At 43.1% G+C, this 23,389-nt stretch overlaps 1 protein-coding gene across 24 annotated transcripts in view; it reads left to right on the plus strand.

Annotated features, from left to right (window-relative positions):
- The window catches only part of LOC116430001 (uncharacterized), a 120,058-nt gene that overhangs the window by 62,567 nt on the left and 34,102 nt on the right, over positions 1–23,389 (plus strand). For 18 of the 24 annotated variants that reach the window (XM_076374292.1, XM_076374268.1, XM_076374270.1 and 15 more), the window contains 2 exons: positions 599–704; positions 7,013–7,072. In XM_076374292.1, the coding sequence (XP_076230407.1) occupies positions 599–704; positions 7,013–7,072 (166 nt within the window). The remainder of the gene's footprint in view (positions 1–598; positions 705–7,012; positions 7,073–23,389) is intronic. The other 6 variants (XM_076374269.1, XM_076374282.1, XM_076374293.1 and 3 more) reach the window with 3 other exon arrangements.

Here is a 23,389-nt window from a genome sequence, read left to right on the forward strand (position 1 = left end):
CGCAAATTAAAATATTAATTGAACTATTATAATCCGTATCAAGGACACTACTTTCCTCGTTTTTGTTTACCGTTGGTTTAGCCAGCGAACAGTCGAAAACTATTTTAACACTAGAACTACCAGTCAAAATGACTGGTTTCGATTTTTTTGTTTAGCAATTATTGATACCTTCGAAGCATTGAATCTTCGAAATGATTTTGAAAATAGTTTCATTTGAGTACTATAATGAATGTCTAAAGAAATTGAAAATAATCTATTACTACAATATTCATAGCGATTACGTTTCAATCGTATCAAATGCTCGGTAGTTCTACTGTTAAACACCTTTACTTTATATATACTATTACTTTAACATAATTTTACCTTACTTTATATATAACAGTATTACTTCTCATCTAATAACACTAATATAACACTGTCGCCTTTTACTTTTTGATGAAAGAACCTCGAAACTTCCGCACGAACCCCATAAATTTGCGCCCCTATTCACGTCTCCCCGTGCGCCCTTATCAAAGCGTGTAATCGCATAAATAATAATGAATGCCACACGTCTGACACGTTCCGAGCTAACTCGTTATCCCGACATTCTGTGTTACAGCAGCTCCATTCAGAGTATAGGAGCACGTACACATGGCACGAGTACACTGGGCCGCACCAGGAGCATACGGTTGTTCGCCGAGCGCCGCAACCGCCGCCGACCTCGAGTAAGTTAGCCCCCGACTCTTGTTAACGTTTCTTCATCTATTATACGCGAGCTGTTCCGCGCGAGTCGGGTCTCGAACCCGCGACAGCGGAAACGAACGGAGGGCAAACAGCTTTCGGCTCTCTAATTTTCCATTTTGCCCGTCCGCCGCGCTCCTTTCGGAATTTCGCTCTCCGCCGACCGAATTGTACACGAATTACCTCGGCGTACCATTTTTCAAACTCGGAACCCTCTACTTAACCCTTTGTTCGTCCACTGTTCATGTTTTATTTCATCGCGACATGCGACGCTTCTTTATTATACGACGAACGCGGCGTTCCATTTTGATAAGAGTCCCGATAAATTGCCAATTGCTACCATAATACCCAATCAACGTCGCAATTAAACCACGGCACGCGAATTGTTCATCTTCCGGGGGACTCGGTATGAATATAAAACAGTCGGAACCGCGAAAATGCGAGTGCACGGCGAGTAAAAGAAGAAACCGCGGACTGTCGATTACGAGTCCCGAGGGCGATTTTCGACTTGGTCGGGCGAAATGTTGGATAAATTGAGAGCCTGAAGGAAAGTACGCTTCTAAACAAGGTACACTATAACACACTAGTTCTATAGATAACGCGATTAAAAAATTCGACGTTGCAGAGACGTCACATTCGTTAAATTTCGCTTGAATTTCATCGACATCTGTTCCTCGACACTAGTTCAATCTACGTTATTTACGAAGAATATCATTTTATTCATCATTTTCGTGAATTTTTCAATCGCGTTACGGTGGATCCTGTTTCATCCTATACTGTTTTAATCGATTAGTCGAGAATCCGTTCGATTCGCTTTACATTCGGCGCTGTTCCGCTTTTCGAAGGCTTGCCCCGCTCAGCGCTGAACAGCTCGCGGGAGCGTTCTCCTCCTCACGGATCTAGCCTCATCAGTGTTTTGAATCGGTACGATAGCCTGGTAGCTACACGGTGGCGTAGTCGGGCCAGGTGTGTTGTCTGAGCAAAAGGTCGCGAAGGAAGTTTAATTGGAACCGGGAAAATCGGATTTTCCCGGGCGGACGCGGCCCGACTTGCTTTGCTCAGGCATTCATGCCGCGCTGGCCGGAGAGGTTAATCGTCTCCGGCGAAATTCGTTAGCGTCGCATTACCGTGCCGCGAGCGTGATTAAAGGAATCAAGGGAAAAAGTGGAAAGAACGGAACAAAAGGGAAGCAACGCGCGCGTTTCGCAAGGAGGAATCCGAGGCTCGCTCGGTTCCTCGCGCGAGGACGGTTTCACCGTGGTTTTGATTAACACTGGAACTACCGGGTTGTTACGTCGAGATTTTTCCCAGTTTTCTCAAAATTGTAACGTTGAATTTGTCCGGGCTTCGCTCGACTTGTATTTTACTCTGTGCATTGTTTAACTCTAGGTTCACGGGCATTTATTGTACAGTCTATTCTATTGTTCCTGGAGAAGTTGATACTCGTTCATTTAGATTTTGGAAATTGTAGATGTAGAAATAGACAGTGTAATTGGATCAACGAAAACCGATTGAAACATTTACCAAATAATGTTTATAAAATTCAATCTGCGTCGAACTGACGCGTTCCGTAAACCTAGTGTTAACCTCTTCAACTCTGTACTGGAAGATTCTCTGATATTCGATGCAACTTAGTGAAATTGAAATGCAAGAAATTTATACAGATAAATGATATAGTGTAAAAAGAAGCCATTGATGTACTCTATCGTTCCCTTTTATTGGCTACAGGCGCAAATGTTGTAATACATTTAAAGAATAAATTTTGCGGTTCATGATAATATAGTTTAATTGCCGTTTGGCCGTAGTGGAAGAAAGAATCAGGTCATTTCGAGACGTCCAGTAGGTCCAGTGTTAATTACCAGCCTCGTTTGCATTCTACACGGATGCCGGGTGAACCGTGAAACGCGAGAATCGGAAAGGAAAGGAGAGAATTCGCTGAATTCGCGAAACGCGCGCGTGAATCGAGGGAGCAAGACGCGTCGGATGATTTTCCGCGGCGCGTGCTTCCCCGAGCGACGCGGAAAACTGGGGGAACGTATTCACGCTCGTCTTCCCACCGATTCTTCATCGTCGTCGAACATTGTACCTGTTTTTTCTCATGTTTCTCATGCTCTTCCGTTTCCTTTGTAGTGTCTTAAAGGTGTTTAGCGACTGTTACTCTGATCGTGCTACCATTCGTACGTGTACACGGGGTGTTTCCGGAGTCGCGGCGCAAACCGGAAGACGGTGATTTCTCGGGCAAAAATGTTAAAAGTCTTGAAAACTGTTCGAAAACTTCATAGACTCTCAAAATTTGAAGGATAAATTCAAAATTGTTTTTCGCATTGTCTATTTTTCTATTTATCATTAATCTATTGTACTGTAATAATTTATTACTTTATTACAACAATCTTGTAATATTTACTATGATCATCTATAGATTATCTGTTTGTATTGATTTACTATTAATCTTTTATTAGGATAGCTACCATGATTATTTCAATTTCACCATAATGATTTCAGTAGAGAAGGAATTTTGGGACGTTTTATCTCCCAGTAAACCAAATACAGTATATACTACTTCCACGTCCGACACATCGCTTGCTTGTTCTACTTACCAGAAGCTTTAATAAAAGAAAACTCGATGTTTTCCATTTTGCGCGAGAAATCGGCGTGTTTGCGGTCGCGCGACAATTCCCGAGACACCCTGTGCGTGGTCTCGATATATCGCACACGCTCTGTCGTCACGTTTCACCCCCGGTTCACAACCACGCCACGTCTCACCAAAAGTGAACTCTCATACCTCCCATAAGTATGTATAATATTTTCTTTCGCTACGTGTCCACTCGTTGTACTCGAAACCCAACACGAATTCACACCACAGGGGTGCGGCGAGGTTCTTCAATTTAAGGGTGGAACATTCTCGAGACTAAAATTATTCGTGCTTCGTCAAGGTCGATTCAATTTAAACTACATCAAACGTGAAATGAATAATGTCTAATGAAAGCTAGAAATTGTCTATGCGTAATAAAATATTCGATCTTTGTTTCTAATCATTCATTCGTAACATTGTTAACGAAGCTTTCAACTCTTACGATTTTGCTAACCAGTTAACTGTGTTCGACGAGTATACACGTCATCGTAAAGCTTGATACTAATTCTTTCAATGAATTCTTTATTTTTTCACATAACACGTAATTCTTCTCTGTTTCGCTTTGATCTTTCATTAAAATATACTCTACGCGCATTCGTCCTGCGTTAGATGAATACGCGCTCCATTTTTTTATTTTATTGCGCGCGGAACGAGAGGTTTTTCCAACTAAATTTCACAGTCAACTGGTTTAACCGTCGCGCAGTAATTTTCAACGTTAGCTAGACTAACAATTCAAATTTATATGATCCAACGTCACTAATATTTGAGATGAATACAACGTTACGCCTCCAGTTCTAGAATTTCGGATCCAGACTAGGGATTTACATTCGCCTCGCTGGGAAACGGGGATAAAATGGAATTATGCTACCCCAGTTAAGAGGATTTGCTAAAAAAAGACAGAGAAAACGAATTATTCCATGAAAATTTCTAAATTCAACGGATACTATGTTTCCCGAGTACATTTTTACAAGTCTCCTTCGTAGTTCGTTAATTTCGACTCGACGTCATCCTTGTCGACGATCAACGTCGCGAAAAGGATAGTTGACCTCCGAACCGAGTTCGCACCCCTGCGCACACACAGCTACACGAGCACACGTATACCAACACGTCCACTCAGCGTCGATGTTGTGAAACTTCACTTTTCTTTCTCTGGTTTCTGAATTTTTCCTGTTTCTTTCTTAATACCGATGTCTGTATGAACGTCCTACGCTTAATCGAGTAGTAGACACCTCTCGCCTAGACGACCCAGCGTAGCGAGGCGCAAGTGTTCATCTTATCCCCGATGCTGCAAGAGAAAACGCTACGAGTCGCGTGCAATCGGGACACCACGGTTCAAAGCTCCCGCCATTGACATCCGATCGTTTCCTATAACGAAGCACAGTGGTCGAATAAATAGCAAACTGTTCGAATCTGAAGTATATTCTTTGTAGATACTAAAAGAACATATTTCGAATCGAAAACGACTTTATTCGTGTTAATGTTGGAAAATTGAAGCAGTATTAACAGCTGCACTTTTCGTGGGATGATCCAATATACATAGCTAAAGATAAATCTGAGATGAAGATAAATTAGCTAAAGATAAATCGGAGATAAAGATAGTTCATTCGTTTAATTTGTCTGTAAACTTAGAAAACAACTTCAAGTTCAAACGTTGAGATCCTTCGACATCGATAAAGCTACTGTTGGGTCTACTGGAAAATTCTGTTAATTTCCGAATGAATATTTAAAAATACTCAATATTTATCGATAATTATCTTCATCTCAGATTTATCTTTACCTAATTCATTCGTTTAATTTGTCTGTAAGCTTAGAAAACAACTTCTTGTTCAAACGTTGAGATCCTTCGACATCGATAAAGCTACTGTTGGGTCTACTGGAAAATTCTGTTAATCTCCGAATGAATATTTAAAAATACTTAATATTTCTCGATAATATAATATCCATCGTTACTGACGTTCCCAGCATAACACGCAAGTTCCATTATCATATCTGTACAGTTCACCCTTGATTCACGAAACCACTCTGCTTCGAACTACAGAGTTACCACTTCCCGACACGCCTCCCTTCATCTTGAAAGTCGAAATCTCTAGATAAACTCTCTATCGACCCGTGGAGTGGGAACTCCGCGTCGTTCCGCCCCGCGACGGAATATTCTTCGTCACAGAGCTATCCGATCGCCGCGTGGAGTATCGGGTAGCGACGGATTCGCCGGTCTCTCGGAGGATTCTCTGTCGCAGCGAGCAATTCGAAGCGCATAGTTTCGCGAACGGAGCAATCGGGATCGACCGGCGTCCGGCCGAAGCCTAAATTAAATCCCCTATAGCCTCGGCGGCGCGCGGTCAGCTTCGGGAGTAACGAGCGCGGAACGGCGCGATGATAATTACCGACTGCGGACACCAGTTATCGGGTATCGGATAGCCGGCGGGCGAAACGGGAAGAGAAAAGAACGAACACAACACGGAGGGAAGCGTTCCGAACGATCGCGCGCTCGATTTGGCAACGAGTCGGCCGGACCGACGCGATCAACGTGGATCTGGCTCTGCGATTTCCGGCTCGGTTTGACACGTCGGCTGCTGAAACAAACGGCTCCTTTAACCCTTTGCACTCGGAGGCGACTCTCGCTCGCCATTCGATTTCGTACAGTGAAACTATTTGATATTTAATATAGTAATATTAGTATAATGATATAGTGTAATATAGTGTAATATAGTGTAATATAGTATAATAAATAGTAAGAAATTTGATATTTAATATTTTACTTTCTATGATCAATTCGAGGAATATTGAAATAAAATAACTTTGTTCCTCAATGTACGCGTGATTCAAGTTAGTTTCACGAAATATCGTCTTTATCTCATCAAAATGTTCAAATATTTCCAGTGAAAAACTTCCGAGTGCAAAGGGTTAACACTCAAACTACCGAACGGGTTAAAATCACTTCTGATTTCTTCTTTTCGCAATTAAAGTATGATTTCCTTTCTAAAAATAGCCTCCTTTGTTTCCGATGAATGATTAATTCCGAAGTATCAAGTGAACTGGGAGTAGTTATGAAAGGAGTCATAGGTCAAGGGGTTAATAGGCTTTCCAGTGGCCTGTAATCTTGTATCGTAGAGCGGTCTAATGATTTTCTTTGGAGAATAGTCTTTAACCCCTTCAAACCTGACGATGTGCGTCGTTTGGAAGGGTTAAACAGTAGTTAAATCGTGTTATTCAATATAACCTCCTGGTTGATGATCGTAACACTATTCTCATCAAAAGTTTCATTGAAAAATCCTTATACGTGGCGTATTAATCTTCAATGGACGGATTAACAGCCGATAGACTCAAAATTCACTTCGGAATCCACGCGAGAATTGCATTCGGATGATTCGGCAGTCGAAGTGTCACCGAAATCGAGGATCCCAGTGAAGCGAACCGGAAACACCGGATGTACAGATACGTACACGGCGAATCGGAGCGTGTGTACCGTGCGTATGCGTCTGTGGATATGCTCGTTGACTCACGTGAGAAATAGAGGAGAAGCATGTGTGGGTGGAACCGCATGAGAGAGGGAGATTAGACGGGACACGAGGCAACAGGGGGGAATAGGGGAGAGAAACGAGTGAAAGGGTGAAAGAAAAGAGACACACGGTGTCAGCCAGCTGCGAATTTTGATTGCAGCGACGCAAGCGAGCGCGAAGCTACAATCGGCCAAGTCGACCGAGGATGAGAACACCGAAGGTAAGACGAACGATCGGAGCTACTACGCAAACATCTATAGATTGTTACGGTTTTTGTTTCGCTGGTTATATTCTTTGCAGCCATATTCGCCCCCTTTCCCACGGTTTGTCGGCCAGCTCCCGGTGGCCTTGCCCCGTCTCCCTTTTCCAGTTTTCCCTCGTTTCTCCCCCATTTTCCTTTCCTTTCGCTCTACTTTTCCTGTTCTATTTGTATTTCGCTCCTCTTCTTTCTCTATTTCTGTTCATCTTTTCTCCTTTTATTTTCTATTACCTCTACATTTGTTCTCCATTTCCTCTTCTTTCTCTATTTCTGATCTTCATTTTCTCTTCTTTTCTGTTCTATTACATCTACATCTGTTCTCCATTTTCCCTTCTTCCTCTATTTCTGTTCTCTGTTTTCCGTTCTATTACCTTTACATTTCTTCTCCATTTTCCCTTCTTCCTATATTTCTGTTCTCTTTTCTCTCAATTCTCCGCAGGTTTGCTCTCCCGTTCTTTGTCTTTACTTCCGCTCTCCCTGTTCTTTTCTTCTCCTTCCGACGTCTACTCTACATCCCCTTACGTTTCTCTCCTCCTACATTTCACATCTGTCTCCGTTCCCTCTCCCGTTCCCAGGTCCCACTCTCTCGCCCTTCCCTCGCGAGGAACCTCCCCACGAACCAATTAACCCTCCGCGTTACTTTCGCTTTCAAGGGACCGCTAGTTGACGCACGCCTGCGCCCTCGCCTGACGATCTCGAGATCCCGGCGCGCCACGTGGCTCGAGGGATCGGGAACAACGCATGCCTGCTTGCCCACGGTTCATAGTTTGCGTCGCACTCGATTCCCTCTCGCCAACCGATCGCATGAAAATCGGAAATTCTATTACGAACAAGTCGAAGACGAAAGAAAGGGGAAAATAAAGCTAGATCGATGCTAACAAATTTACGACAGTATACGGTAGACCCTAAGAACACCAGGAAGATCAATATCCAATGAAAAGTGAAAGAAAATGGCGGATATTTATCAGAAACATTTCAGATGCTTCAAATATTCCAAAAAATTCCTCGGAAACATTCGAAATTTCAAGCGACCGCGAGGAGAAAGAGAAACGAGTCCGACACCATTCGATTGTCTTTCCCCATCGACTTCGATCCACACCCTGCCCCGCCATAAACTCGTCCGAGGTCCGCGCCCGCCGACTTCTCATCGGAATGCATCCCCTCATGCAGGCTATGCGTAGGTTGCATCGACTGTTCTACCTGGTAGAGAAGTTGTGGAATGTGTTTTTGTGCGTCGATTGTCGAACTCTCCGAGAAGAATACTCGATCGAGTCCCCGTTTCTCGATCGGTCATACGCCTTCGTCTCCGGCCGAATGGATAGAGCACGCGTCGTTTAACCCCCGACGAACTCTCGGCGCGAGATCACCGCGCTGACAGCAGCCGCTCGCGGTTGTACTCGCCTGTGAAACGCAACTTATTCGACTGCAAGTTACTGAATCGTTAACACTGGAACTGCCAGGTGGACCGATACAATTCCGACTCGCTGTCGATAACATTCGAAGCACGCGTCTTTTCATCCCTGAAAACCGAATTCGTTCATCGAAACGATCTCTGTTCCTGTGATACGATTCTAATAAATTCACCGATAACGTTCCGGTTGCACGCGAGCAGAGAGGAATCTTAACGAGTTTTCGAATTAGTTCCAGTGTTAAACGAAACACGCTGTAACTAGCCTAATTCCGATCGTAGATTAGCGATCATCGAGAAAGTAGCTTTCTCGAAAAACTCACGATCTCGCGATGGAAGGAGCGACTTCGCGGAAGGAAGAAATCGTTCTTCCGGCATTCTCGTCGATAGAGCATGTAGAGCCGCATATCTGCTGCGCATCCGCGCCGAAAGCCTCTCGTCGTGTCGCGCGAGACACGATCTAGTCTGTTCTAGACTCTTTGCTGCCGCATCCCGCCGCCTGCACGACATAAAGTTATTCACGGTGCTTGGCTGTCTTTCTCTCTTTCTCTCTTTCTCTCTTTCTCTATCCTTCTCTCTCTCTCTCTCTTTCTCTTCCTCTTTCTCTCTCTGCATCTCTCTTTGCGCGCGGGTTCCTTCGAGCGAGAACGGATCGGAAACGAATCGACGCGTCCGAGGCCGCTCGCGTTGGATTCCGGCTTCGATCGACGTGACTTTTGCTCGCGGATCCGGTCAATTTCTAGATGCAATTTATACACCGCCGGCTGAAAGCAAAAGCTGTCGAGTCGGAGTTGCACGGTACGCTCGTAATTATTCCCAGGATTCCGCGTGCGTTTGCATCGGAGGATTATAGGTTACACCGGTAGCGATACGGTGTCTGCGAGATGAAAAGTTGGTCGCTTTGATATTATATGCTCGCTTTTCCTGTCTCTTTGAGCGTCAACCGGGAATTATGCAATCTTAACTGGTGTCGATGGTAAGGTCCCATGGATATTTAGAAACAAGAGGATGCAAGGAGTAGGAAAATTCCACCTTTTTCATGGAAATAGAATGCAGTTAACCTCTTGCTTTATGGTATAGAGTAATGCAGCCTCGAAACTGAATTTTGAACGTATAGATCTTTTCCTTTCAACTTGAAATTAGATATCTTTTTCTCAGGATCATTGAATTCTTATAGAAAACGTAAACTTCCAACTAACCTGGAGCTCTCTTAGAATTCTCTTACTTGCCTTTCGGTTAATAGAATGTTCCTCAGCGGGTTGACTGTGCCAATGATATTTCCATTTGCTAACTGAGGTGCCGACGTTGCTCCTTCATGATTCCTGTTCAAAATAATACAACAGTGTAGTACATGATACCTCTATTTCATTTTAAGAGTAATTCACTATCTTTCTCATACTAAAAGAGTACACTCCAATCGAAGCGAGTGGCAGTCAACCTGTCAACAGTTTTCCTTCTCTCTCAATCAAGTATCAATCCTCTGCACTCCATCGTCACCACTCTGACATCAGAAAATATATTTATAACTCCATTTCCAATCAAACAACTTAAAAATGCACATACATTTCTCTAATGTCAAAGCAGAATCTTCAATCTTCAACACCTCATTGAAGTGTTACCTTTAAATGGTATAATTGCGATACTACAAATGAATATAGAAAAAATTGTTAAAACAAGTAGTGGTTGCAATAAAATAGAATGTCGACTCTGACTGGACACAGGACTGCTAAGGGTTAATATTGAATTGAAAATTTGATAAGTTCGCTGCGTCGAATCAGGTGGCGACTGTAAGGCGCCTCTCGAGTGCAAAGGGTTAAAAACTGCTCGGAGTGCAAAGGGTTAAGCGTAACACAGCTTGAAAGGGAATACATCGAGCTCTCCGTCGCGAAGAGGATTCAGCGTCGCTGTCGATCGAATAATCACGAGCGTTATCGCGTGCACGGTGTCCATCGCGAGGCGGATCCCCGCGCGAGTCGATCTCGTCCTCCGTGAACGGCGTCTCCGCGTGGAACAGCCGCAAAGACGCCTCCCCTTGGACTTCAGGCCGATTGTAGCGATTAATCGTTGCAATTAGTCCGCAGCGGTGAGTCCCGGCAGCGTGGACAGGTCGCAGCGAAAACTCCCGATCACGTAATCGCGACGATTAATCGCGTCCCAGCGAACGCAACGGCCGGGACAATTAATCCCGCGTCGGCGGCGCGCGTGCGCGGCCGGCACGCCGGCTAATGAGCAACGAATTTAATTAACGTCGCGTCGCGTCGCGGGAAACGCGAGGCTCTGCCGGAATTAAGGCTGCCCGCACACTGGATGGGAGACAGGCGTCGATTCGACGGAATTTTCATCGTGACGATGCGAATGTGACGCGTGAAAATTCCGGATCGACCTATTGGCTCCTCTCGCGCAGAGGAATATTGTGTACGTTGGAAAGTTCTAATGGAATATTATATGCTGGATTTTGTAGAATGTGATTTGGTGTAATATTCTATGGTATCGTGATACAGTAATGGCTATTGTAAAATATAACGCTGTGTAGTATAATATTCATTTTCACAATGAAGTAACAGTAAAATGCAATATAGTGTAATATTCTATAGTATCAAAATACGGTAACAAATATTACAAAATACAATGCAACATAATATAATACTCTACACTATCACGATAAAATAACGAATATTATAACATGCAACGCAATGTGGTACAATATTCCATATCACAATAAAATGAATATTCTACAATGACCATAATCCAGTACAACATTCTGCAACATCGCAGTAAAAAACAACAGATAACGCAATACAATAAAATCCAATTACACCACAGAGAAAACTAACTGTCAGAACAAAGATATTCTCGAAACTCCCAACGAAGGTAGTTCCATCGACTGAAAAGCAAGTTTTACGTGCCAGCAAAAGAATTCACCGTAGCGGCGGACTATTTTAAAATTGCTGCATCGATCGCCGGGAGACCTTTGCCGGAAGACATCCGTGAACTTTCGAAATTGCCGAATTGCCGAGCAAGATAAGCCACGGCCGGTTAATTACGGGCACGGCTCGAACGCTATCGTTCGCGACACGGAAGCCGGCAACGACGAACGACCACGGATATAATATAATGCAATAGCCGGCCGTCAACCCGGAAATTCGGGTGTCACGGCATTCGACGGCCGGTTCGGCCGATCGTTCCGCGAAACAACGCGACGCGACGTCCCCGATCGACGTTCACTCGATTCGCGCCGCCGTCGAATCGTTGTCCCCGTTGTTCAAACACGCCGCGCCGCGTGTAATCACGCGATTCCCCGTGTTTGCGCTGCCCGTTTCCAATCGGCGCGATCCAAATTGCGAGGCTTAATCGGCGAGCGAGGCAATCGTCGAAAACAATCAGAAGCGACATCTTCCTTTCGCGAAAAATCAAATTTCTTTGAATTTCGCACTAGGCAATCATCAAAACCATTAGAAGCGAGATCTTCCTTTCGCGAAAAATCAAATTTCTTGGAATTTCGCACGAGGCAATCGTCGAAAACCATCGGAAACATCTTCCTTTCGTGAAAAATCAAATTTCTTTGAATTTCGCACCAGGCAATCGTCGAAAACCATCAGAAGCGACATCTTCCTTATGCAAAAAATCAAATTTCTTTGAATTTCGCACCAGGCAATCGTCGAAAATCATCAGAAGTTACATCTTCCTTTCAAAAAAATCAAATTTCTTTGAATTTCGCATGAGGCGACTGGAACAATGAATTTCGGGGCGGATAATCCATTTAGGAGTGTCACTGATGTGTTTTTAGCAGAGATGGAAAACAGTGATGAATTTATTTCGGTTTTTCGTAATGTTTCGTTCGGAACCGACATACGAGTCGCTCGGAAACTAAGTTTAGGACAGGAATACTGATGAAATTAGCGGTTTGGCTTCTGAAATGATTATACAGCTATTCGAAAACTAAAAAAGAGCTTTCTGATTTAGAACAAACGAGGAAGTTCTTGAATAATTACGAGGAATATTATTTATTTCATTGGAATTTGGAAAAATGTGAAAATATCTGACTCATGTAACAGTTTAAAATTATTTCCGGAAGCTTTTTAGTTCTTGATTTTTAAGACGCGATCTCGATCACAATCCGCTGCGTTTTAGCTTTATCTCTGGCGCGCGATTTTTCTCGTCCGCCGCGTTCACTGTTCCGCACGGCTCGATTGTAATTGTAATTCGACGAGCGAACTGGAGGACGGCGGGTCGCGACGGCTCAACGCCGGCGTTAATTAACGCTCGCAGGTTGCTTTCGATCATTTAAGTTTCAATTACCGGCTCGAGCGTCTTAAATTTAATCGGTATCGAACGAGGAATTACTTTCGCCGTGGATCCTTCGAATCGATCGACAGGAGCTGTTCGCTATCAGCGGCAGCAGGATTCTAATTAACTTGAAAATTCCTGCTCGAGCGAAACTCGAGATAATTCTGGATAAGAGAAGTCTTGCCTTTCTACTGATGTTTTATTCGAATTACTCGAATGATGAAGCAACAGATATCGAAATCGACATCTGCACGATCGAGAATAATGTTTGCTTGTGTCTTAATCTCTGTTGAAGTCTCGCTAATTGTTTGAAAACTCTAGTCGATTTTAATTATAATTAATTCAGCTGTTAGGTTGGCTAAGTAGTCATAATAATTACAATGTGCCAACGAATATCGCTAATAGATAAGCTAAGAGGCAACAAGAAATTCTCGTTTGAATTCCATTTGAAAATAGGATACTGTTTGGCTAATCTGATAGAATTACAATTGAATCGAGTAGAACATCTACGTTCCTGAAAACATCGATAGATTTATTAACCCTTTGAACTCCATAGGCTCCAATATTGCACCAGTTATATCAAATATTTTAACGAATCAAAGAAACTACTCTAAAATTATTAAATTTTCCACGCATCCAAATTTCACACTGAAAAGATAAAAAGATCGAAGGAATGTTGCATTTTTCATTTTCACTAGAGATACCATGAAAATTAGTTGCAGTTGCTGATAAATTACAAAGCTATCTGGAGTGCTAAGAGTTAACTTCGAAAGCGTTAGACGTCCATTATAAGTTTACAAAGAATTGTTATCGCAACCATTAATTCGGTCTTCTCGAAGAATGGACTCGAGCCGCTTTCGAAATAAATGGCCCACGCGTTGCTTGCGAACCGAGAGAAAATCGATGCGTTTCTTTGAAATAATGATTTCGGAGAAGAATGATCCCGTTATCAGCACGCTTCCGGTTCGCGGCACCCTTTGCCCTTGCATCAGAGCTCTCGCGGAGATCGAGGACCGGCAGTAATCGCGCGTAATCGGGCGAGACATCAGGGTTAAGAGTCTCTCCGCGTGAACATCGGAATCGAATTACCCGTTGCACTTGTCGGCCCGACATGACCGGTCTTCTGTTACTAATTTATTTGCGGCTCGAGCCAGGAAGTCAAGCTGGAAAAGCGTGAGAGCGAACGAAAGGGTGAGAGGAAGAAGAAAACAGGAATATCTAGCTGCCATCCGAATCATCTCTTTCAGTCTTCGTGATTACTATGCTCTCTTACACGCAATATATTCTCTTTGCGAAGTATAAATAAATGTAATTAATTACATTACTTACTTCGGAATTGAATATACTATATTCAACTATACTCAAAATTATATTCAAATACCACTGTACTCAAAACTATCGAACACCTCGAAAAATTAGAATTGTTCATTTCGACCACAGTAACAGTTCTAATGACGATTAACCCTTTCGTCGAGATGAAACGTTCATATTTGCAAGCCTAAGTCGCAAATGATTCGATTACTCGAACAGCAAGAGATTTCGCGCAGTCTCCTCTTCTACTGTTTAACCCTTTGCGGTCCGAAGTGCTCTTGATTTCTCACTTTGTGGTTCTAACGCTCTATTTATTTATTCAAGAATATTTGGGAGTCACTGAAACGTTACCTTTAAATGGTACAATTGTGATACTACAAATAAATATAGAAAAAATTGTTAAAACAAGTAGTGGTTGCAATAAAATAGAATGACGAGTCTGACTCGACATAGGACTGCTAAGGGTTAAGCAATTGGTAAATTATTTAGCTTCGTCTAAGTTCCCTATATTTCAAAGACTCTTCGCCAGCAAAGGGTTCGTTACGTACGACTCTCGTACGATAAAGACACAAACATCCGGATCACTACGGCAGGAAGAAAGAGAGACGGAGACAACCAAGTCGGATCGAGAGTAAAGGAAAAGACGATAAAAGTAAAACGGTAGTTTCCTTTCCTCCTTTCTACCGGCGTTCCAGCGAAACTTTTACTTTCCCTGGTTCCAAGCTGATTGTTCATCGTAAACCGGGAGCGAAGTGGTCGTTTCCATTGGCAGAAATGAAAACACGTCGGGAGGCCGAAGATAATTGATTCATAGCCAGCCGGTCGAGTGACGGTTTGAAAATCGAGCGGCGAACAGACAAAGAGGGCGAGAGATCGAGAGAGCAAAAGAGAGAGAGAGAGAGAGAGAGAGAGAGAGAGGGAAGCTTATCGGTTCCATTCAAGCCGGTCTATTGATACGAGAGCGCGCGGAAATCCTGCGGACGGTTTTCTGGGCCGAATCCGGGACGCGGATGACCGAGAAAAGCCGGCCGATAATTATATTATACGCTCCGGCCGGCGGATTCGGAATGGAATTCCAATTAAAGGGAAACGCAGGAGAATTTATCTTCTTGCCGCGAAACAGCGACGCCATCTCTTCCCGTCCGGTGAGTTATTAGCTCTGCCGGAAACTTCCGGCCGTTTTTTAATTAAAGGAATATATATTATCGACGCGTTTATTAATAGCTGATGAACAGTGTCGTTTCTATCGTTACTAATGACCTCTTCCCGGCGCGATGGGAATTCGTGGACTCCCTTTCTGTGGAATCGCTCGTCTCTCGATGATTTAGGTGACATTATTGGATGGAACTTTCTGGACTTGTAATGGAAGAATTGATAACGGATTTAGATAAGGCTGTTTCTTTATATCGTTGGTTTATGTATACTCGCGCATCAATTCTCGGTGTAACGAGTATGCGGAGGAAAGGAGTGGGGAATTGATGATGCTAGATTGGTTCTGTCTGCGAGTCGTGTGTAGATGGTATTGGTGTACATTTGGCTGACTAACTTATTTCGTCAATAACGTGACGTTTACTCGGGATGATTCGTGATCGGTTGAATGAACATAGTCCGCTGGCGGCTACGTCCATTGATCTAGAGCTATCTTTGCTGTTGTTCTCTTCGACGGTAATAATAGTGATTAACGACAGTATTGACCCTTTGCACTCGAGAGGTGACTCTCAGTCGCCACCGAAGTATTTAAATAAAATAGCTTCGTCGCTTAATTCATCTGTGAATTTTCGTTAAATTAGTTTCAAACAGTGTCGTCTATGTCTCGTCGAAGAATGTTAAATATTTCCAGTGAAAAACTTTCGAGTGCAAAGGGTTAATTCTATAATGACAGAGAAACAGAATGAACAGCGAAGCAAGATGCAATTTCTCTTCGTCCAAGGAAGATATTTATCGTTGATTAATTCTACAATGACAAACGAAATTCTCTGATAGCAATTACAAAAGAAAATCTAATTCTATTATTGACCTACTATTGTTACCACGATTAATTCCATAATGACAGATAAACAGAATAAACAGCGAAGCAAGATGCAATTTCTCTTCGTCAAGGAAGATATTTATCGTCGAACCGCAGCAACCGCGGGGGATGCAATGGCGCGGGGAATAAATTTTCGAACGGGTCACGGGCCTGTGACCGTGTTTAACGATCTTTCGTGCGAACTGAGCGGCGGCGTGTTTTTATAGTTCGATAAATTGAAAAGATTCCCGATGCATTAATGCAGGCCTAGCGTGACTCGGATCGAGTGCTACAGGGGATCCCCCTGAATCCAGTGTAATTTATTCATTAGATGGGATCGACGAGAACAGGGGGAGGGGGAGATATACGATCTGACGCGGACGGAAACCTTTCTGCATGATTTCTTTCGTGGCAATAACAATAATACCTAGCATTTTATGACGCACGCCATCATTAAAACTATAATACGCGTTTACGGCGTGGCGTCCACTCTACGGGACGTAATAAAGTTCCGAGGAACTCTTATGGCACTTCGATTTATTCTTACGTGATATTTATATTGTATTCTTATGCTTTTATTAATGCTATAACTGGAATGCTTCGGAACGTTACTTAACGGGGTACTCGATACCGATCTTTGGAAGTCTGCCTCGTGGAATACAAATATGAGAATAGACGTTGCGTAATGGAATGTCCGTTAATGTTTAGGTAATGCTTTCTTTTTTAAGAAAAATGAAAGCGCGAGTAGGATATAAACGTTTGAACGTTTGTATATTGGAATCGTCGAACGTTAGAACATTTGAAAATTGGAATTCTGGGATGTTGGAATGTGTGAAAATTGGAGCCTTTGGAAGATGGAACGTTTGAAACTTGGGACTCTTGAACGTTGGAACGATTGAAAGTTGGAACATTAGAAAGTTGGAACCTTTGAAAGTTGGAACGTTTGAGAATTGAAACTCTCGAACGTTGAAATGTTTGAAAATTCGAACCTTGGAAGTTGGAACATTAGAAAGTTGGAACGTTTGAAAATTGGAACGTTTGAAAGTTGGAACGTTTGAAAATTGGAACCTTTGAAAGTTGGAACGTTTGAAACTTGGAATTATCGAACGTTGGAACGTTTGAAAATTGGAACATTTGAAAATTGGAAAATTAGAAAATAGGAACGTTTGAAACTTGGCACTCTCGAACGTTGGAACGCTTGAAAATTAAAACCTTTGAACGTTGGAAGATTAGTACCTTCGAAGATTGGAACATTTCAAAATTCGAAAGTTCAAACATTTGAACATTCGAACATAACTCACAACTAAACCCACGCACAACCACGATATTCCCTCCGCTCTGATCGCGACAACTCCAAGCTTTATAGTATATCGAATAAAATATTCAAAGAAGAAATGAATGCATTTGTCCATCATTGCGTCGGCTCCTCTCTCTAGACGCACGATCTAATGATTCAGCCGCGTAAAAGGAAGCGTTCCCTCACGAACGGTTGAACAGAAAGAGCGAGGCAGAGGGGAAGAGTGATCGCCATTCAGCTACGCAACTGGAGCACAAAGCCGGGTTCCATCCGATGCGATTACCTTTGAACGCGATGCGCCGCTAGAGTCGTCGGTATCCGTCGCCTTTTTCACCTTTTATTCTCCGCTCTACGCGCCAGCAATTACCTAAGTGTTATGGGCATTTCCAATGGGAGTTTATCCGTTTTTCGACAATTTACTAAAAGCGGAAAACGTTATTACAGATCGAGCGTCTCATAAGTTTCCACATATCTCCATTGATTTCAAGTTGACAACTTAGTATTCATAATTCTCATACGCTGATCCTCACTAATTATCAAACTGTTCCATAATTAGTTACATTAATACAGTTTCAACTTCATGTACACACAATTTCAACGAGACTAACACGACTTCGTATAGGTCTAGATCGCGAAATCCAAAGACAACCTGTATCCGACATTTTCAATTTCATCGAGTAAATACACTCGTTCAAATGAATCGGTTTACCATAAACATGTCTCGCATGTATAATTATCGGAGGAATCCTTACAAGCTCCGGTTCATTTACTCAGTCGTAAGCTTCGTTGTAGTACACCGAAAATTTCCTAAAAATCCGGTGCATCCTGGAATTCGCCGAACGAACAACGTCGAATTCACTGGATCGAGATGGAACGGTTATTGCGTCGTTTCATCGACGATGCGTGGAACGTTGCCAGTAGAACCCCAGCAGAACTTCCTTCCCGCAATTGGCGGACGGTAGATTGTTCCCGCTTCTACGCTCTTCCGACGGAATTTATCGAGATTATGCTGATTGCGTTCTACTTCGATTGGTTCACCGAAATGGTCATTCGTTCGGAGCACGGCACATTCTGCGGCAAAGTTCACCGGAACGTGGCCTGATTCCGGGAAGCTTTCTTCGAGTAAGAAATATTATAGAGAATATTCCAATGAAAAGGAAACCGCTGGCTGTTCCCTGATTAATTGGACATTCGAACAGTCTCTCTCGCGGCGGGGGAATAATAAAAACGTATCAGGGGCAAGAAGTATCGGTGATCGATCTCTCGAGACGCTCTAAGCCGGCATGAAGGAAGACGGCCTTTCTTCCGCGGGAATCTCGGGGAAATTGCAAAGAAGCTTACGTAACCGAGTCAATATTACACGCACCGTCAGCCGCCGGTCACCGATACGGCCGCAGCCGGCGCACACGCACGGCCACGTGCTCCACTGACGTTCATAACTGGGACGTTCGTGGATGACGAAGCGAGCACGTGAACGATTCGACGTATATTTAGCTGAAATGATGCGTTGAATCGCGAAGAATCTTAACCCTCAGTCGCCAATTGATTTGATACAGCAAAATTATAGAGTTAGGATAATTAATATTAAACCTTGATTAAGTTATTATTATAACTTTTATTTATTATTATTATAACTTTTATAGAGTTTGATAATTAATAGTAAACTTTCTACAACGCATCGACATGTGAAATATTAAAATAAAACAGCCTCTTCCTTTAATTTACGTACGATTTCTCGTTAAGTTAGTTTGAAAGGACGTCGTTGGTATTTCATTAAAAAATCTTGAGTATTTCTAATGAGAAACTTCTGGAGTGCGAAGGGTTAATATATATCCGTTGCGATGGAAACTTATTATTTTATTCTTCTCGACTCGGGTTGGTTTTGGTAGATAGTTATCGACTAATGGTCTCGAGTTTCTAAGATTGCGTTTGTTCCAGTTTGCAAAGAATATTAGTGTAACACAGGATTTTATGGGCTGAATAAAGCGACGAAACTTTGGAATAACTTGGAACTTTGGAATACTTGGAATACTCTTTGTACTGCAGTGTTGCTCTATAGCTGCAGAAGGAATGCACTCTTAGCGTGGCGCTCGCTTTATTGTCCAGACTCGAGGACGCTTTCCCTTAACATTAGAACTACGTATTAGTAAAAATGACTGGTTTAAATTTTTTTGTTTAGAAATTATTGATATCTTCCAAGCATTGGACATTCGAAATGATTTTGAAAATGAATAACTTCATTCGAGTACTATAATGAACCTCTGAAGATACTGAAAATAAATAATACGAAATTGGCTATTCTATTCCGCGAGGAAGATTAGATTTTCAACCCTGAACTCTAAAGAATATTGAACCTGCAACTCCAGTCCGCGGGAAACACGAGTTTCCCGACTCCGCCGCGAAGATCAATAACTTTTCGATTCCGCCCCGCAACGAGACGTCGACAAAAGGTCGCTGAGCACAGCTCCAGACCACCATGCGACGTCGACGTCGCGTATCGATCGTCGCCGCGTGCGCGCATCGTCGCACAGTGGTGCCTTTTGACGAGGAACTGGCCGAAATTCATGAGTTCAGAGGATTCTCCTACAAATTGGCATACTTATGACAATCAGGCTTTTACATGAAGTTCCTTGTGTTAAGAAAACTACCCTGTGATTACTGCATTCGCAGTAATGGACATTACTGGACTAAAGAAACTAAGAGATAAATTAAACATCAATTGCTTAAATAATAGAACAAACGGAAAATACATGCTAATCTCTTACTGTTCGAGTAATTAAATCATCTGTTTGCGACTTGGGCTTCGAAACATGAGAATTGCATCTCGCCGAAATGTCGATATTCGTCCGCAAAGGATGAATACGACGTAATACACTATCGTACCGTCTAGTCACCTAATTATTTCTGCACTGCATCGTAAACTTCTGCATGTCGCCTTCGAAACACGAGACTCTATCTCATCGAAACGTCGACGTTCGCCGGCGAAGGGTTAAAAAAAGAAGCTGCCGCATACATCGATAATTGTATCTTGGCTGGCATTCGGTGAAAAGGCAGCACCGTTCGTGCATATCGACGAGAATAGGCCGCCGCCGGCGCGTTCTCGAAAGGTGGAAACTGTCTCGCGGACCGGAAGCGAACGGTACGCGGCGGAAAGGAGCGTCGTCGGCGGGCGAGACGCGACCCGGACAGGAAGCCACAGCAACGGACACGAACTTTGCACACAACCAGTGTACAACGACTAGTTTGCGCACAACGACGAGGGGGTCCTCGCCGTTCAACTTCGCGGCGATATACTCTTCTCGGAATCCGATTTCCGCTGACCTTAATTCACGGTGCAATAAGGGCTCTCCCAGGCGAGACGAGCCGCGAACGCGTCGCCGCGACGCGACGGTCGCGTCTGACGGTCGCCGAAGGATCGTATCGGATGGAGGTCCTGACTTTCGAATGGAAAATTGTTGGATTTCAGTAAATGTAGTGATTTATATCGTTGGATGGAAAGTGAAAGATAACGTTAATTCGTGTAGGAGATATTTTGTAGATCGAATAATTAGCTTGTATGTTATCTTGATTTTAAATGTGAAAGATTGTTCGATTTCGATGACTGCCATGATTTATGTCGTTGGATGGAAAGTGAAAGATAACGTTAATTCGTGTGGGAGATATTTTGTAGTTCGAATAATTAGCTTTACGTTGTCCTGGTTTTAGACGTGAAAGATTGTTCGATTTCGATGACTGTCGTGATTTATATCGTTGAAAAGTTAAGGATAACGTTAATTCATGTAGAAGAAGGTATATTGTAGATCGAATAATTAGCTTGTACGTTGTCCTAATTTTAAATGTGAAAGATTGTTCGATTTTTGTGACTGCCATGATTTATATCGTTGAAAAGTTAAAGCTAACGTTAATTCGCGTAGAAGAAGGTATCTTGTAGATCGAATAATCAGCCTGTACTTTATCCTGGTTTTAGAAGAAAGATTGATCGATTTTGGCGACTACCATGATTTATATCGTTGAAAAGTTAAAGCTAACGTTAATTCGCGTAGAAGAAGGTATCTTGTAGATCGAATAATCAGCTTGTACGTCGTCCTGGTTTTAGAAGATTGATCGATTCCGATGACCGCCATGATTTATGTCGTTGCATTCACGCGAAAGGAAAAGTCCGTAACGTTAATTATTGTAAAAGTGAATATATCTCGAACGAAGTAATTAATCTTGCCATTGTCCTGGTTTCCGAACCGTTGTTCGATTCCATTGAATGCCACGATTTACGTCGTTGCATTCGTCTGGAACGAAAGAGTCGAGGATAACGTTAATCCATATAAAAGTAGTTATCTCGCGGACGAGACAATGAACGATTCAATCTTCGCGTTGCACAAAAACACAATCAGACAGCGGCGATGCACAGGTTGGCACACGAAAGCTTGGAAGCGTTCGAAGTTACTTTGATCTGCGAACCACTCGGTTATCCTTCTCGCTGGAATGTCCCGAGTTTTATTAACCGAACCGCGGAGGCTGGGATCAGTCGAGATACACACGTCCGCCGCTCTATCGTATTCGAACGTTGTGTTAATCCCAGTTCGCCGTCGGTAGTGGTAGCAGTGTCGTTACGTTAAGGGTAACAGTAGTAAGGTACCAGACGCGAGAGGAATGACAACAACAGAGTAACCATGCATGACATCAAACGAAACCGATGCGAGGTACGATGCATGGAATGTTTCAGCACGTGTTTGTGGATTGACGACGATACACCGACGCATGAATGAACGTTGTCAAAGGGTCCATGGAACGATCGTGACGTAGGGCGAACGAGTGACGCAAGATACTTTCGAAATCACCGAGAGATCATTCGAAAGATACGATTATTTCGTTTGCAAATGTCGCCTGTAATTCCTTTCTTATCGTAGCGTTGTTCGAATTTGGAAATATCGAGATATTTGTACGATACAACCTCGATAAGTCGAATCGCAATGGAAGGGAATAAGATCTCTGAATTATGGAAGCTTCTTTCTAATCTAGCTTTCGATTGAAAAAGATTTGACGAACGAATATTCGACTTATAGAGTGACACGCGATACTTCGAAATCAGCGAGAGATCATTCGAAAGATACGATTATTTCGTTTGCAAATGTCGCCTGTAATTCCTTTCTTATCGTAGCGTTGTTCGAATTTGGAAATATCGAGATATTTATACGATACAACCTCGATAAGTCGAATCACAATGGAAGGGAATAAGATCTCTGAATTATGGAAGCTTCTTTCTAATCTAGGTTTCGAATGAAAGAGGTTTCACGAACGAATATTCGACTCATAGAGGTTCCACGGAGGTTCCGACCCGTATGTAGACGTAGATTTCGGTTTGTAGACGTTAACGTCACTCGGAATTTCAATTGTAGAAGTGCAGTATACATCGAACGCGAGTAATTCGAGTTACAAAGTGTCCGTGTCTCGGAAGGAACAACTTTAGAGAAAGAAACTCGACGAGTTGCACAGGTTTTCGGGTTATCGACGTTCCATTGTACGAAAATCCGCCACACGCGCGAGTGAATGCAACCGCGAGGAATCCCGGGTACTTAAACGTTCCAGCCTTTTCTCGGCCAATCTCCCGTAAACGAAGCAACGCTGGAATCCAGTGAATCGTCTAAACACGTCCGCGGAGCGATTGTCAGCGGCGTAAGCGTAAACGCGTTGGCGTTGGCGGGAAGAAGTTCTCCGGGCGACTCGAGTCGAGTCCCCATTATGCTCTCGCTACAAAGGAGGGCCGTTTCCTCGAGATGCTTTTCGCTTTCGCCGCTTAGCCCATTCGAGACCAGGATTCTTTTCTAAAAGCCGCTCTCCAAAGGCCAAAACTTTCTTACGGTGCGCGTAAAAACTTAGACAATGCCCTCGTCGCCTCGTCGGAGCTCACCTCGAAGTCTATAACTTCGATCTTAGTTCACTCTGAATTTTTATTCTGTCTATCATCAGTCT

Source organism: Nomia melanderi, chromosome 2 (assembly GCF_051020985.1).
Source record: "Nomia melanderi isolate GNS246 chromosome 2, iyNomMela1, whole genome shotgun sequence".
NCBI classification, from domain to species: Eukaryota; Metazoa; Arthropoda; class Insecta; order Hymenoptera; family Halictidae; genus Nomia; species Nomia melanderi.